The 18,050-nt window shown below is 40.9% G+C and overlaps 1 protein-coding gene across 1 annotated transcript in view; it reads left to right on the top strand.

Moving 5' to 3' along the window:
* The first annotated feature begins 937 nt into the window (after positions 1 to 937).
* The window catches only part of VSTM4 (V-set and transmembrane domain containing 4), a 31,833-nt gene continuing 14,720 nt past the window's right edge, over positions 938 to 18,050 (top strand). Inside the window, exons 1-5 of the mRNA XM_064430762.1 lie at positions 938 to 1,083; positions 6,294 to 6,692; positions 10,312 to 10,380; positions 11,173 to 11,280; positions 13,797 to 13,830. Coding sequence (XP_064286832.1) covers positions 1,029 to 1,083; positions 6,294 to 6,692; positions 10,312 to 10,380; positions 11,173 to 11,280; positions 13,797 to 13,830 — 665 coding nt within the window. The 5' untranslated portion in view covers positions 938 to 1,028. The remainder of the gene's footprint in view (positions 1,084 to 6,293; positions 6,693 to 10,311; positions 10,381 to 11,172; positions 11,281 to 13,796; positions 13,831 to 18,050) is intronic.

The following is an 18,050-nucleotide window of genomic DNA, read 5'->3' as shown; positions in this document are numbered from 1 at the left end:
ACATCATACCTGATGGCAGAAGTATTAAATCCATATCTGGGGAGATTTGTAGGCTTTCAAGTGATAAACACATCAAAAGGAGCACAGGGGAGAGGTGGGAATGGACTGCAAGGTGCCAGCTTCCCTTGTCTGTTCTGGCCTAGCACTGTACTACCATTTGTGAAAGCAAGGATGTGAACCTTAGGAAGATGCACCTTAAGCTACTATATCAGTTAATTCAGGGTGGTTTTGGAGAGGTTGATTGTCAGTGGTTGGTAGGTGCTGTCACAGCAGAGGGCAAACACCAGAGCACAGCATGCACAGGTGTCCTAAAGGCTTGCAGTGTTCATCCCCATGCCTGCTGATGGGCCACTCCTGCCTGCCAGACCTCCTTGTCCCCAGGCTGCCACCACCTGAATCCAGTGAATGGGAGATAATGTTAACTGGAACTGCCAGGGAGTGGTGGTCCTGCTCCAGTTATGGAATGGGATGAGTGGAATGGGCATGAGGGCTGCAAAACTGCCAACACACCCGGGAAAATGGAGAGGATGCCTAATACAGCCTTCCCCATCCCAGCCATCTACGTCACAGCCTCCAGCTGTTTATGCCTCACCTGCTCGTACAGAGGTTTTCTGTACTTAGGGAGGGATTTCCTCATTCTTCCTCGACACAGACCCGTGTCCTTTGGGCAAGGGGTGTGTGTGCAGAGAGGATCGCGGAGCCTAGAGATGGAGCATCCCTGTCTAGCCCTAATGCCGCCCTACAGGCACGGTGTGGACAGAAACCACAGGGAAAGGGGGCGAGAAAAAGCGGAGAGTTGAAGGGGGGCAGGACGCTGGGAAGCGCAAAGGAGTAGGGAGGGAAGGAAGAAAGCAGGAAAAAAAAAAGAAGAAGAAGAAAAAAAAAAAAAAAAAGGAGGAGAAAGGGGAGGAGATGAAAAGCAAGGGGAGAAGGGAGGACCGGGCGGGGAGGAGGCGAGAGGCCGGGGAGGAGAGGAGCGAGGCAGCTCGGCGGAGGGGCACGGGACGGGAGCCGGCGCCCCGCGGGCCATGCGCCTCCTGGCTACGGCGCTGGCCGCCCTGCTGGCCACGGCCTCGGCCCCAGGTAAGCGCCCAGAGGGGCCCGACCCCTCCCCTGGGCCCGGCGGGACCCTCGGGCAGCCCCGCCTCGGGCAGCCCCGCTCGGGTCCCGCAGCGGCGGGGCGCGGCAGCGCCGCTCGGGCGGGCGGAGCCGGGATCCTGCGGAGCCTCGACCCGCCCGGCCCTACCCCGGCCCGACCCCGGCCCGACCCCGGCCCGCTGCCGCTTCCCCCGGCTCCCCGCAGCAGCGCTTCTTCCCAGCCACCGGATCCTGTAAAGAGGAGAAAGCCCTCTCCGTGCAAGTTCATGGAAACGGGCCGTCTTCTGTGCCAGGCAGAGCCGAAGCAAAGGGAGATTCGGCGTTTTTATTCCACAGGTGCCCTGATCCTGTTGGCGTCAGGTGGGAATGGAGCCTGTAGGTCACTTGTAAAAAGCGCCCTCCCTTTAAGACCCTTCATGCCTCTAGAAGCAAAGGTATATTGGACAGCGTTGTGTGTCCTGAAGCTGCAGAACGGACACAGAGTCTGGGTCTGAACTTCCAGGTGCAGTGAGCTCAGAGGGGTGGGGAAGCCTTGTTCATTCAAGGCTAGTGAAAAACTTGAATTTGAACTGCACTGCAGAAGGGCAGGAGGTGGTGGAGGCAGAGGTTTGGTTCAAGTCCATCTTTAGTCAATGCAGAAGCTTTCTCTGAGGGGGAGCTTCTGACTTGTGAAACTTGCTGACAGATCTGTTCAGCTGAAAACTGTTGGTTGTTTTTTTGGTGCTCTTGCTAGCCAGCTCCTAATTATTTTCATTTAAAGAAAGAGCTTTGTTTCTCCTTGGCTCATCTGCTCTTTTTAATTGTAAAGAAATCAAACGAAATCAAGCTTTGACAGTAGCATAGCTTCACTGAACAAACTACAACACAGATAAAAGCCATCCCATATGCTTCTGGTCATGCAAAGCTGACATCAGAAGGTAACCACCTCCAGTCCCCCAGCTGTCTGTCCTTGCAGCACTGGAGGCTGGGTTGTAGATTCTGCCCATCGGCAGAATTCTGCTGCAGATTCTGTAGATTCTGCCCCAAGGAGGAAGAAAGAGAGGCCTGTATACAGCACTAAACCTGGACTGTGAGCAGCTGTGCGCAGGAACAGCTCCACTCCTATCTCAACTGGAATAACTGGTGTTCTCCCAAAAAACCATAGCCTTGCTGAAATTTACACCACATGTAAGGACTCACTGGCCACTGTAAATCCTCCGGCACTGTTCCAGCACAGACAGAGGGGAGTGGCCCCGGCATAAACAAGTTTCTGGGTGCTAGAAGTATAGTTTGGTACTCCTGACAGTGCTGTGTACCATGGCAGACATCAAAGTGCAAATCTAGTTAATTCTTGGACTTGAACTGGTGTAAGCAGAAGTGGACTATTTTCAAAGTGGGATTTTTTTAAAACAGAGCTTAGGCAGCATTCATCTTTCCTGGGTCCCCACAGGGTGCTGAGACATGCTGGTGGAACATACCAGAGAAGCAAACAGCTAAAATGGTGGGATCGAGCAACTAAGCAAGCTCATTGCAAAAAGAAGTTTGGTGGTTAAGCACACTGCAAAGAAATCACCAAGTCTGTGACTCTCTCTCCTCCCCATTCTATAAATAATTTTCCTTTCCAAGCAGAAACGAGACTGAAGCTCTTGTGGTGAGCTCCACCTGAATGGCTACATCGTACTATTCTGGGAAGGCAGAAGAAGATAAACAGTGATTCCTCACTTGAAACAGCAATCTGAAGTCTAGAAATTCAGTGCTATGTTGGCACACAAGCCTGCTCTTATGTTGTGAAATTTCCTGCTTTTGGCAAGGAGCCCATTACAAGGGTAAACCTCATGTTGGGGCTGACCAGTGCCTGCTAAAGACAGGAGGAACATGCCCACTGGTGTCTGAGAGCCTTGAATGAGGGTTTTGCTTTCCACATAGGAGGTAAATGAACTGTTTCCTTCAAAATCCACTGTTCCTCCCCCAATGGCAGTAGGAGGATAAAGTCCAATGGACACTGTTTCTCTGCTTTATATAAAGCATCACCTGACCCTGTTCTGCATGAGCTAATACCATGATAAAAGCAGCATGAGATTTCCAAAATTCTCCCCATTGCTGTACTTGTGCAGCAGCACCAATGGGAGCCACAGAAGGAAGATAAGGAGATAGGTTCCCACTGATCAGTAACATGAAGGATGCAAAATTTGGTATGTCCCTATAAAAAGGCATGTCCCCAAAGGAAAAGTAGAAGCATTAGGTATTAAATACCAATGTTTGTATGAGTCTTAAACAGCTAGAAAGGGATCAGAGTCTCCGTGTACAATGCTGCTTTATCTTCTCACAGAGGCATCCATCATCACCATATCTGACTTCCTCTGCATTTTCTCTTGGGTACTTCTTGGCACTATGTTCTGCCTAGTTTGGAATTAAGCAATGATTTCTTTTTATTTTTGCCTTTTATTTTGGGACTGTATTTCACAATTACTCCTAGCCAGCTTTTTTAAAAAAGAAATTCACATGTCAGGAAAATGACATAATTGTTTTTCTTTAGTTTTCATGACATGTTCATAATTTCAGTAGAAAAAAAGGTCTGTGTTTTTCATTTGCCCAAACTATAATTCTGTAAATGATTTATTAAAGATTTATTGCTGAAGTACGTTTAAGGACACCAAAAAGTGTTGAAAATCTCAAAATTATTCCTTATTTACTAAGCAGCACAACCTCCAAATTTAATCTTATTTTGATAGCAGAGACAGCCATTTACTGGCTTCCCTTCTGCTGGTAAAGCACCAAGGCTGGTAAGTCCAGAGAATAATAACTGAAGTTTCATGCCTGGAAAGCTTTTGGTGGGATTCAGCCTTAATTTTAAATTTCAACATCCTGTTCTACTTTTATGCTTTCTACAATCCAAAATAACCTCTTACTTTGGCATTTATGTGAATTGCAGACACAAACATAATGCACGAATAATTTTACCAATAACCTCATCCATGCTTAGCTGTAGTTCCTCAAAATTTTTTTTTAAAAAAACCCAAACAGATCTTAATACAAAATATTTTCACCTTCATAACAAAAAAAAAAAAAACATCTACTTGGAATAAACATGCCGTTCAGTAGAGAGTTTGATGGAAGTGGCACAAAATAATTATCATACTATTAATTTTCGGAATTCTTCCAAACAGTTGCAATGCAACTTTAGTTTAGTGGATTTACTGTATGTAAGGTGATATAATTCACCACTTCCTTTCACTGCTTCACTGGGACTGTAAAACCAGTGTCTCTGTCTCCAAAACTCCTTCAGAAATAGAATGGAAATACTTTACTTGCTTATTTTGAAGATAAATATATGTTTGTGTTTCAGGAGCTGATGTCAGACAATAGTCATTGCCAAAACACTCATCCCCTTTGTTAAAATGTTCCTTGCTGATGTGCTAGAAAAGTGTCCAGAAATGAAAAAAAATCATTTTCCCAGAGTTGCAATTCTCATTAGTATTTGAGTACAGTACAGTATTCACATAACAGGAAGTTCACAGTTTAGAGGATGTTTCATGCTTTGCAGAGTGCATTGCAGGGAGTGCTTGCTCACTGCTGGAATATGGTTCTTTCTCTGGTGGATGCCCTCAGACCAGTAGATTACACATCACAAGGCATTTAGGGAACACATTGCCACAGTAGAGCATTGGTCAGAAACAGATCACTCTCTGATATGACTAATCAGGACTTTAACGTGCATCAGGAAGGAAATAAAATGAGTGTTGATTCCCATGCCTCAGAAAATCAGTCCAATATAAATCAGTTAGGTCAGGAAAGGGAAATCTTCCTCTATTTAACAGCTATGGACAATTTTTTCATCCTTCACCTATTGTTAGATGTAAAGCAGAGAGACAAAGAACTTGTCTAAGTGATGGTTTAGGATGAAGAACATTAAAGACAAGAATCAGAAATTAATGCAACAATGAAATAATCATTTGTCCTGATATCATCTCATGTCATATTTTGTCATGCAAATACTGTCAGATTAACTTGAATTTGTAGTCAGAAAAACTAGTCTGATGAATTTAACCCAGGTTTAAGATGACCATTTGATTTTGACAAGGAGATCATTACTTAAAACAGAGGACATGGAGAACTGTAGGATACAGAGAAATCAGTGGGCTTCCAGTGATAATCTAAGGAGCAGTATGATGTTCTGAAACAGTATGAAGGTCTGCACAAATGATGTCTAAAAGAAGTAGACAGAAGAATGCACATTTAAAATGCTGACCTTATCAAATGAGGCAAAAAGAGGAGAGCACATAGGAAAAACTGAGGATGGGGTAACAGAAGTGGAGCAGAAGTTAGTACAGCAAAGTCACATTCTTGGGGATTAGTAAGAATTTCTTTGATACACTGGTGACTGATCTGGAAATGACAAAGAAGGGAAAACACCCAATTATGCTATTTATTTGTCACCTGACATAAAATCACATATGAAAGTGAACAAGGACAGATAATTCTGGGATATAACAGGCAAGGTATATCCCAGTCAAATCTGAGAAGTACTGTGAGTATTCCACAGGACATTGGAGAACTTTCCAGACACTGCCTGTAACTGCAGTCAATTACATAAAAATAATAATTAATTACAATCAAAATTTAAAATGTAACTAATGCAGAGAAGGGCTGTTAGGGTGAATAGGGAAGACACTATTTTACTAGAGGAGACTAACAGAGCTTGTCTTCTTTAGCTCAACAAAGCAAAGGCTGAGGCCAGATAATTGCTTTGTATATGGAGTCAGGAAGTAAGCTCTAGAGAAGAAAACACTATTTTAAGCTTAACGCTGGCACAGGAACAAATGAGCATAAACTGGTTATTGAAACGATTTAGCCTGGAAGTCTTAAGAAAGATGCAAGCTGTCGGAAGAGCTGGTCACAGAGCAGTTTCCAAAGCTGTTAAAAGACTGATAAAAGATTATGTGAAGTTGGTCCTGTGACAGTAGCAAGGTCTCCATGTCAGCTCTAGGTTATTAATCAGTGACAGAAAAAATGCTGGGGCAGGCTCACTGAAGGAGGGCCTCATGCCATCCTTAACATTCAGAGAGGCAGATGATGTCAGGTTCTACAAGGTCACTAAATTACTGCGCACTAAACAGATGCCATCAGTTTACCTGCTGTGGGCTTGCATGCTGGGGCAGATTATGGTGCTGTTGTGCCAGTGTGAAGGATTCTCACCAACTTTTCTTTCCTTACAGATGTTTGTGAGGCTTTAAATGTGACGGTCTCTCCTGGACCAACAGTGCAATACTCCGAGGGGGATAATGCTACCCTTTACTGCCACATTTCTCAAAAAAGGAAGACAGACAATCTGCTGGCTGTGCGGTGGGTCTTCGCTGCATCACCTGCCCAGGAGCACCTGATGATCAAAATGACAAAGTTTGGGTCTGTCCAGTATTATGGAAATTATACTCATCATTTTCACAAGCAAAGACTTCATCTTCTTAAAGAGAAACATGGAACTATGTACAAATTTCTTATTTTAAGCCTCCAGCAAACAGATCAAGGACATTATATATGCAAAGTACAGGAAATTGGCAAACACAGAAATAAGTGGACAGCATGGTCAAATGGTACAGCAGCTACTGAAATAAGAGGTGAGAGATTACTGATTTCAAGTCTATAACTTCTTGTCCTGTGATCCCTTTTTTTTCTTGTAAATTCACCCATAAGACATTTGAATTTAGTTATTTTGAGTGTAATCTGTGGATAGGAGAAGAAAACCTAATACTCAGCTTATGTTTTGCCTCTCTCTTAGTGTTTCCCTTGGTCTTAGTTCTAGCCTAGCAGCAGTTGGTAAGTAGCACTTTTCCTATCACTTCAGTACTATTGTTTATACCACCTGCAGCCAGAAAGCAGAGCTAGAATAGCAATGGCCAGCTTGCTGGTATTGAGCTTTGGATAAAATGACCAGCAACAAGTGGCAGATGTGAACCAAGTTGGAAACAAGCCTTTCTTTGGGATAGATTAGCTCAAATCTTAAGTCACCACACTCACAATTTCAGAGATGGGTGAAGTTGAATTTCAACAACAAACTCCTTTGAAGAGGTGGTTTTGTTTAGCAGCTGTGCCATCAGTGCTAGATGGCAAACTACCCCTCTGCTTTTGTCTCTATAAACAGAAAAATTGGTATCTCACAGGGACAACTTTAAAGATAATTCCAGAGAGCAGTGTTGAGTATTTCCTCATTCACTTTATAAGATCCTAAATGCCTGTAGTAGAAACATCTGGATTTGTCAGGAGTTCTTGGAGACGGAATGGCATTTTCCAGGTAAATGGCAATAGAAGAAAAAGCAATATAAAATATTGTCACCCACCTGTCATACTCCTCCTCACAAAGGGACACCACATCTTTCATAGCTTCTCAGGCTATTGCTAGTTATAACACTGAAACCTCTCATTACTTTTCATAGCTAAACTATGGGAGTTCAGATCAATGGAATTATTGAAAAGAAAGAAATCCATAATTTTTCAGTCCAGTCCTTAAATAATATTTCTACCCAGATTTCTAGTATGAGTTATGAATATATAATCAGGAATTTAAGACCTCATGACTTCATCATTTTCACACTGTCTGCTCAGCTGTGTTGCTGCTCTCCACTTCAAATGACCCAAAGCAGAGCAGGAAACCTGAGATACTGGCCAGCCTGTACAGAGTTTTTGACACCCTGCGGGGATCTGAGGCAAACACCACAACCACCCTGGCCCCTTAAAAGCATATTTATTCTAACTCTAAACCTAGATTAAAGACACCAAAAGATATCTGAAATATTGCATATCTTTAAATGTCATAGCAACTGTTTTACTATTTAAAGCCTCTTGACTGGAAGCAAAGGACCACCTTTGCTGGCATTTGCCTGATGCACCCTGAGTGTACAGTACTTGCTGTGCTTCAGAGGGAAGGTAGCTCTTTCCCAAGTACTGATAAAGTTTCCAGTTTTCCCAACAGTAACACTTGGGCTTTTCAAGGAAATGTTATTCCAAACGCATTTTGTATTTTACATTATGATCAGTTACACTTTTTATTGCAAAGGGATTTACTTATATTACAGTTAGACCCAGGATGAAACAAAAGGAGCAATACAAATTGCCTGAAGCATTTGGATACTTAAGTTGTACTGCTTGTGCTTTATCAAATAAGGTAGCAGTGTTCCACCACATCACAGTTGCTGTGTTGCCTAACATTTTGTTCCAGTAATGCGTCTGCAGTTATGCCCAAATTCAAAATAGTGTCTTTATGCTAAAGCCCCAGACAAATTTCTTAAAACTTTGCACATCAAGCAGAGGCAGAAATAGAACAGTCCCTTTTTTAAAAGATTTATTCACACAGAAAGAAGAGATTACTGTGCAAGATGCAGCTTTCCAGAGGGAAAAGAAAAGGATAATTCTACTTCTTCAAAATGTAACTTGCTCTTGAAGCAAGTTGACAGCTGGATCTGTAGTATCTACTGCCATTAATATATTCAAATTTTGTTATGTGCTAGCAAGTTTGCTTGTGCAAATTTTCATAGGCCATTAATAAGTTGTAAATGCATTTTGTCACAACACATAAATTTGTAGAAATACAAATATTGGACTTACATAAAAACAATTGAGTTACAGGCTACCATTCCTTACCATGTAATGATGACATTTAAATTTTAGTTACATATCTGGCTTCTACTTTAGGGGCAAAATACATTTCTTTGGAAAAGAAGCCTTGTTGTGGAGATGGAGTCCTTACAGTTTTCTCTTCCTGCACCCTTGTCAACTACAGCAAATCTGTAATATTTCCAGAAGGCCCACCTGAAATTTGAACAGTTGCAGTTTGCCCATTTCAGTGTTGTGAATACAAGACATTAGATAGCATTTGTAAGGCTATTGTTAAATCTTGTTAGTAAAACCAAGAGAAATCCACGTGCTCGTGTTGCCAAGAAGTGCCTCCTAATCCAGCCACACTAAGATAAGTTCTAAGATAAGTTCAACCTTTTCTCCTTCCCCCATAATCTCATTAAAGGCATCTCTTGCTGGGCTTGTGTCATCAATAATAGTCTAAAACCAAGTCAATTATGGTAGGGAATACACAAAAAACCCTCGTTTATCAGAGACCAAAAAAAAAAAAAAAACAAACCAAAAAGAACCCCAACATAAAAATGGTTCTTCTATCCCCTTCCTATGAGAAAAATCAAAATAATCAGTATTTTTCTCAGAACAGTATTCAGCACCCCAAAAACATCATTTACAGTTAGGCAATCCCTCATGATACTGCACATATCTTAGGAAGAGCAAGACATGTTCCAAATGGTTTACAATTCAAGAGAAGAGACTACTTGTAGGAGGACAAACAGAAAATTAGTCAGTCCAACTATAATCCTGCTGGCATGGACAACAAAAACAAGTAGATGATCACAACAATCTGTCTTGTTGGGAAGCTTATTTATCAGAATTTCCCATAGCAGAAAGTCTGACTTCTTAAATATTAGTTACATGTGGCATTTCCTAACAGTAAAAATGTTTCAAGATACAAGGATGCAAGATTTTTTTTTCCCAAAATGGACAAAAGCCCATTCTCAGGGAAGTTATCCTGAAATACTTGCCAAAAATCTACACATGTGATGCTTTCATGTAACAGATGAGTAATTTGTTACAATATTCAGCATGAGCTTCCCATTAGATTTCATTAGTCCTGAAAGTTGCATATCCATTGATCTAGCCTCACCCTTCACATACGTGCAGGGCACTTGTTAATGAACTCCCTTGCCCATAAAATCCTTGTTCTCTAATGATTTGCCACATGAAGCTCTCTTGGAGGTTCAGACCTCACTGGCAATCTGGAGGACATTACCAGACTCCCATTTCATTGCAGTGATTGCTAGAGAAAGAAATATCATAGAACTGGCCTAAGTGATGTCATCTAATCTGATATCATAAAAAATATCAGCATGCATAAACAATCTGGCTGAGGAGAGGAGAGAGGGTTTTGAACAATGCTTCAGCAGTCAGAGCATTTGGATTCTGGTTCGAGGATGTACAGCTGTTATGATATAGACAGTCATCCATCCTCCTGAAACAGGACAATTCTGTGACAATTCTGAACTATTTCATCAGAAGACAATTAGACAAAGCAAGATCTTGGGATCTAAAGTCTAAAGCAGAATACATGTACTTCAAGAAGTTCAAACTTTTTATGTCACAAATTTTTCAATTTTTGTCATGTCTTGTTTGTTTTTTTTTCAGTGATTTCATCAAAATCTTCTGATCATCCCACTTTCAAGAAAAATCATGAAGCTTGGAAGTTTTTTGAAGGTAAAGCTACATCTAACTGCTACTGTGATTATACATGATGTTAGTTTAGTCCAATGTACAGGACAACTAAAGTGCCCCAAACCAGGACCAACTTTGCTAGTTCTGGTGCAAACCCAGCCTTGCCTGAGAAATTGTCCCACAAAGTACAAGAGGTACTGGACAAAAGAGAATGGAAGAGTCCAGCTTCAGTTTCTTGTATATCTGTTATGGCCAATGGGAAAATAACCACTGGAGATATGTTACAACACCTGAATAAAAGCCATGGGGAGAAACTAAGGCTGTAGTTTAAAAAAGAAAAAAATAATCATATATGAATTCCAAGCCAGTGCTGCCAGCAGAAGAAACAATTGCAGGCTTTCTTCCTTCTCCTTCCCCAGCCACTCAGCACTCTCCCCACTGCCACTTTTCTTGTTTCATTGTCTGTGTTTGTTTTTTTTTCTTTTATTAAAAAAAAAAAAAGAAATTACAGTTGTTTGAGCTGGGAAATAACCCAACTGAAGTCCTTTTGGGTTTTGAGTTGTTGCTCAAAAGATTTCCAAACCAGTCCTTTGTTTGCTCCTGAAAGTCACAGCTCATAAGCGCGGTTATGCCTGTTTGTGGTTTTGCAGACTTCAACCAAATTTCAAACTGAGCAGGATACTTTAGGAAAGTTTCAAGAGGGTTAAACTACTTCTGATCTGTTACCTTAAATCTATTGGACCAGAGTCTGTTTAGATCTTGTACCTTTTTTCCTGTCCCATCATCAAGAAGCATCAGCTGCAGCACTGACCATCCTCTGTGCTTGGCTTTCAGATCTTTACGTGTACGCAGTGTTCGTGTGTTCCATAGGAATCATCAGCGTCCTCCTTTTCACACTTGTCATTCTCTGCCAGTCCCTTCTGAACAAGAGGAGATCCACAGGTGAGTGAAGTGCCATTCCTGATGACTGCAAAGCCCTTGTCAAAAGAGGGGGCAGGGGGAGTGGAGAAGATAATGCAGAGAAAGCAGGAAAAATAAATATTTCCTTGCCTTGATTGTAATTTTAATTAAAATTGGTAGGAAGAGAAAAATTCTGCCAGCCAAATTAGAACATAAGCATTTTCTTCCCTTTAAATAGGGAGGAAATAAAACTAAATTTGCTTTGGACTTTTCAAAAATCTTCTACCTTTGCATAAACGTAAGTTGGAAGTAGTTGGAACTTCTTTCAGAGGAGACCAACTGCTGAATCATTAAGTTGCATTCTGACCAGAAGCTAAAATTTTGCACATGTCACGTTTCTCCAAACATGTAGAGGGATTTCAAAGCAATCTTAACTCTGTTCTATTTTATTCTCCTTTCTTGAGTAGCTGTCAATATTCTTGGGAATTTGAGGGGTCTTAGCACTATTTAACTTGCAGTATTTTCTGAAACTAAAGCATAATTTCAACATTCAAATCTGTCTTTCCATAATAATATTTCAAGATCAAGGGTTACCGTATCATTCTTGGCCTCAGAGAGGGTTTCTCAGAGGCTGCATCAAAGCAGTGTTGTTGTAAACAGAAGTGCTGTTTCAGACCTGTGGAGTAACCAGCGCAGGCTCTACTTTGATTTCAGTTTAAAAGTGGTTTACTTGTAGATGTCTCACAAGCTGTAAAGATGAGATACTAGCACACTTAGCAGCCACCATGTCAGAGGAGAGTGCAAGGACCACCTCTGAACAGAAGCTTTCAGGAGGAGTCTGGTTAGTGAGTTGCTTTGTAAATGACAGGAGAAAATCATGACTTTGCTGCCTCTGCAGCCTACACAGGTCCCACAAAGGAATGAGTGATTCAGATACACAAGTGAGAAGACATGTAAACCAGAAATAGATGTATAGAGAAGCCCTTGCCTGACCACAAACACATTTCAGTCTGTGGCTCCATCTTCCTGGTAGTGCACTTAACAGAGTAACTCTGATTCTAACTGAACCCAACAACTCTGCTTGCCAAAAGGAAGGAACAAGATCGATGTTATTCTTCTTACCCTGTTAAGTGATGACAAAGGTTTTGTGCCAAGGGAGTACCCACACTTAAGTATGTTGGTCATGGTGAGTCACCCTGAAGCCACAAGCACTAGAGTGATGTATCCCAGTTTTTCTTGAGCAGACATTGGGTTAGAATGTGCTTTGTTTTGTCAACTTACTGCTGTGAGCATGCAAGCAGCTTGAATGAAAAGGTCTATTTACATTGAACCAACACCAGCTAAGTATTGAAATAATATACAATAGAATAAGGATTTACAAAAGAGAAAAAGAAGGTTCTTCTGAGCTGCTAAAACCTTTCTTTGCTACCCAGATATATGAATATTTGCATGCTCAAAAACATGTCAGCACTGTACATGAGCATTCCCTTACTCCTGGAGGATTGGGTCTACTGTTCTTCTGTACATTTAAAAAAGGTATGACAGGTAGATGGAAGCACTGCCTTGACTGACTTAAACATTGTCCCTGTGTTAGTCCCAGCTCCTGGTGCTCTCGGCACCCATTTCCTTAGGACCAAAATGCACCTCCTGGGAGCTGTATAGCTCCCTTAGAATGGGAGCATTTAGCTAAGTCCAGACATGAAAACCTTCCTGAAGAGAGGGGCATGGTTACATGTGTGCCCTTGTGTCTGCTTTTCATGGTCCTTTAAAGAACAGGGAATGAGAAGGAAGGGGCACTTCTGTGCTGCATTCAACTTCACATCGTGACCCAGGGATGCACTCTCTCATCCTTTTGAGATATAAATTGGCAGTAGGTTGACCAGAAGAGCCAGAGTCTGTCCTTTAAGAGAGGCATAGAAGCCACAAAGCCACAAAAGAGCATCTTAATAACGCTGGCTCCTAAAAGGCTGCAGTGGGGGCAGCTGCCCTTGCTCAGGACTACTGACTCAAAGGAATATGGAGAAGGATTTACACAGCTCACACACACAGCTGTCAGAGACAGGATGGTGGCTGGACTGGACCTCTGGTCTGATCCCAGAAGGGATCCCTTTGTGCCTGTGGCCACAATCTGACTTACATTAGGAACAGCCATGGCTCCTGTGGGTGAATGGTTTATTTCAGGCTTCTGGAAATAAATACAGTCACCACAAGGGAAATAAAAGTCTTCAAAGTAAAATTACTGGCCTGCTGTGCTTTTCCTTAGCAAGCTGTCTTTTGGCTGGGCTGACCACTGGAATGTGTGTTGCCCAGCATTTCCACAGCAGATTTTTGGTGTTGTTTAATACATTCCCCCTCTCCCCTGTCTTCAAGTCAGACTGCATTTTAAAGCACAATACAATGATGTGTGGTGACTATCATTAGCTCTCCCAGTGTAACAACCTGGCTCACCCACAACCACCCGCTCAACAACACAGATCTGTCTACAGTGCTCATTTGAAACTCATAAACTATGTTGGTGTGAAGCCACATTTTCTTTCTTTTTTTCTTTTCTTTAACAGTGAAGCATTACCTGGTGAAATGCCCCCAGAACAGGTAGGAGATTACATCTCTTTACTCTAAACCAAGGTACCAGTTCTGGATTTGTTTTGCTGTGTGTGCTGAAGAATAGGAGTAATGTTTTCAAAGTGCTTATGGGAACATAAAGATTTGCAGATCCCTGACTCCTGAGTGTGCCTGCTGCATGAAAAAGAAGAATCTGCCTGGGCTAGCTGTAGGTCCTGCAGGTGTTCCAGTGACATGTCTCTCCTTGATGCTCTGAATTGCTTTCTGAAGAAGGCTACTTTCATTCTGTGTAGGTTTCTAGGGTTCCCCGATACCTCATGGGATGGTAATGACTTAAACTGTCCCTGCACACAGACCAAATCACAATGTTACCTGGGGATTCCCACACCCAGGGATGGAATGGGGTTCAAAAGCAGATTTTCAAGGCCCACAGTCTGTTCCCAGCTGAAGACTCCAAGTGATGGGAAGAATTCTTCTGCTGCACTGTTAATTATTGTCCCTTTAAATACCATCAGCTGCCAAAAGTTTTTTATGGTGTGGCTGTAAAACTGATTTCTATTGTATGATTTTCCTGATATGTATATTGGACTGGAGCTGCAGTAACAATATATGACAAATACTTTACAAACAAAAAAGTTGAAAGAGAGATGTCTCATAACAACACAGAAACACAGCTGTTTCCCAGTTTTCAGTGACAGAAACCATGTGTTTCTAGCCTTGCAGCTTAAATCCAATACCTCTTGGTATCACATACTGTTTCTCATAGTATCTTTAGACACTGTGGGATTCAATGCCAAGTATAGCACAGCCTATATGCTCCAACAGTGTGATTTTTAGTGCATTCTCATGGGATTATCGTGGTATTCAGTCTAACTGGCACTCAGATGGAAGTGAAATCAAAACAAAGCAGCACAGGGGTCAGGAGAGGCCAGTACAAATCAAAATTTTCACGTTATTTATGGACAGATCTTTGTTCTGTGACCTTGACCAGCCATTGCACCACCCAAAAATTTAGAGACAGCTCAGCAGTTTTCATTTTTTCCTGGATGTTTTCACTTTCCCCCTTCTTTATTAACTGCTGAGACAAAATTTGAATTACAAAAGACAAACAAACAAAAAAGAACGAGGAGGGGGAGGAAACCAAAGTATATTGGTAGGGAACATAAAAAGAGAAGAAAAATGAGACCCAACTCAAACAATGGAGTATAACAGTCAGATAAAAATGCACACTACCAGCCCTGGCTCTCTGGGAAAGATGATGTAGCAGTGATACTGCTGCAAACACTGAACTTAGGGAGAAAACAAGCCAATGTGATTTCTTCACCATAAAAGAGATTCTCTAGAAGAGAAAGAAATGCATGACTCAATATGGATAAAAACATGGTTTTGTGTATTTCAGTGTGACAAGTTATGCTAATGAAATCCTCGATCATACAAATGCATGCATAAAGTGCATTGACTTTGGGGCTTTAAAATTAAATACCTATGAAAGCATTACCAGCATCATAATTATGTTTCACACTTGGTGCCATTTATTTTCCACCCTCTGCTCAAAACACAAACCATCACTTCCTTTGAACTCATTGCTCTTCACACCTGTAGATTCCTTGTCTTGGAACTTAATTCAACACATTTAGACCCAAAACCTACTGTCTAAATATCCATTAGGCCAAACTGATTAACTAACTTGCATGAGATTCTTGTCATTTAAAATTACTACTGTGCAAAATTCAGCCTTGATTAGAGAAGCTCAACTCCAACTCCCTTAGTGATATTTCAAACACAGAGTAGAATCCACTTTCAAAATTACATTAATAGTCTGGTGTCTAAGAAAAGTCTGTATTCCCACTGCAGTAATACCTAAGCATCTTAAAATATTTTATGTCTTGACATCAGAATGATGTTTTTGCTTTTAATTGGAATCTAAAGCACAGTGGGCTAAGTGATTTGCCCCAGGTCTCGCAAAATGGCCGTGGTAGAAAAGAAAATTAAATCCAGATTTCCTGAGTGTAGCAAAGCAAATGTTTAGGTTTTGGTTTGCTACTTGACCAATAACAAATTAAGGAAAAAAATGAGTTGACCAAAACTCATTTCTTGACCACGTTTTAAAAATAACTACCTAAATAAAATAGTACAGTTATTTTTAGTTTCCAAACCACCGAATTTCGTTTTCTGGTATTTTCTTTAAATACCCTTCTTCATATTATTTTCCTTGTTATTGGATCATTTTGCCAGTTTTCGGATCCAGAAACCCCCAGGAGGTGAAGCTTTGAAAACAGGAACATTTTTTTCTGTCTTTCTTATTTTTGTTGGCCTGAACTCTCTAGTCCTTCAGTTACTGCTCTTCTGGAGATAAGTAATTGGAGGTAAATAAAGTGTTTTCCTCAGAAAATTGTCCATCTCAACACCTTGGTTCCACAGTGCCAATCTCACATTAGAGGAGCACATTCTGCCACACAGAACCAGAAACAAGAATCCAGATATCCCTGGCACCTTTTCACACAGCTCTCCTACCTGGAAAATATCCAAGTAACTCCCAGTTCACTCAAGTGGATTTTTTGTCACCCCCCTGCAGACCTTTGACAAGAGAAAATAGCTGACTTAGATGACAATAGGAAGAGTTCCACATCCTAGACTCTAATAAGGATAGCAAAGCCAAAATTCAGTGGTTTTCCAGGTCTTGCAACAGCCATGACCTTCAGGGCACCTGCTGCCCCATTCCATGATTATGACACATCTTCCACAGGTTACTGCCCCAAACACCTATATTATTCTTGCTCTTTAAAAACTCATTAGATCCTTCAAGAAATGCACAACATGACTCCGTTGAAATAGAAGCCTGGGGGCTGAAGAAGGAGCTGGAGATAAAAAACTAACTTTCCTTTTAGACATAGAACAAGACAAGCTCACAAAGAGGCAGTGTTTCGGGGCCAAGGAGTCCTTTCTGAGCCTCCTTGTTTGGTTTGAGGAGCTCATTTCTGAGACAGCAAGTATAGTTATTGTATCTCCCAGAAATGGTTAACCCTGTGTGGCCCTGGCATTTAAAAGAAATCTACAAGTTTCAAAAACATTTCTTTGTAGCTTCACTTTTCCTGGCAAAGCAGGAATAATAACTAATGCAATGAATTGACACCAAGCTTTTTCATATATTGTTATGTCAGAACAACAGCATCTTTAGGCTACACATCTGCCTTAATGACCTTGGATTATTAAAACCAAAAACATTTTTAAAAAAGTATTCTCACCTCCTTTTTGGTAGTCTTTCTTCTTGGTAGCTTGCTGTTTGTACAAAGAAGCCAGGCAGAAGAGTTTCATTTTCTGCTGGTTTTAAACCATTTAATCTTGATTTTGGTATAGAAACAAATGGTTTTTGTGGGATCAGTTCATAGTAGAGCAGGCAGACATAGGAATAGTTTCAATCCAGCCCTCAGTTTACATAAAATCTGATTTATTTGTAAATTGTGAACATATTTTTTTTTTTAAACACTTTTTAGAAAGTTTGGCAGCAAATCTATGTTTTTGACTGAGTACATGAAATAGAACTCTGGAAAACCAGCAAACCAGAGTATTTTTTGCAGTCTATACAAGTGTAAATCCAGAGTGATTTTAGCAGTGGTAGTGACATTCATTTGAATTTACAACTGTGTAAAATGTGTCTGTAATTTTGTTGTTCTTGTGTGGGCAATAGCTGAGACATCTTAACTTTCATTAAGTCTTTTGCCCTGAATATTTGATTCTATTAATATAAAGAATATTTTATTCTATTAATAGAAAGATAATGTTTCATTATGCAAAAGAATCTGGAGAGAAACAGGAGCTTGGGAGAAATGATTTAAAATTCAGTGAAATAAGTATTATCACTTTTACAGCTATGGAGACCCTGGTTGTGTTCCATGGCGTGGTGGAACTCACAGCACATTGTGGGAATCTATAAAATTAGATGGTGTTGGGAAAGCTGCAAAAGACAAGTATTAGAGACAACAGAACTGTGATTAGAGCTAAGTAGTAGCTATAAGATTGGTCAGAAGAAAAATTATGTAAGAAGTAGAAAAGTAAGGACAAACAGAACATTGGTCTGTGTATTAATGCTTGGCTAGAATAACTTCCTAAGTTGCAAAAAAATATATCTAGCAAGATATTAGGAAGTCCTAAGCTTAATAATGGAGCTCTATAATTGTGTTTTAAAACTTACAAGTATGTGTTGTATTTGAAATAAGCAAGCATTGTTTTAACCGAAAATGCATATACTT

Source organism: Passer domesticus, chromosome 8 (genome assembly GCF_036417665.1).
Source record: "Passer domesticus isolate bPasDom1 chromosome 8, bPasDom1.hap1, whole genome shotgun sequence".
NCBI lineage: Eukaryota > Metazoa > Chordata > Aves > Passeriformes > Passeridae > Passer > Passer domesticus.
Note: the sequence above shows the minus strand (reverse complement) of the source record. Positions and strands in the feature narration are given on the sequence as shown.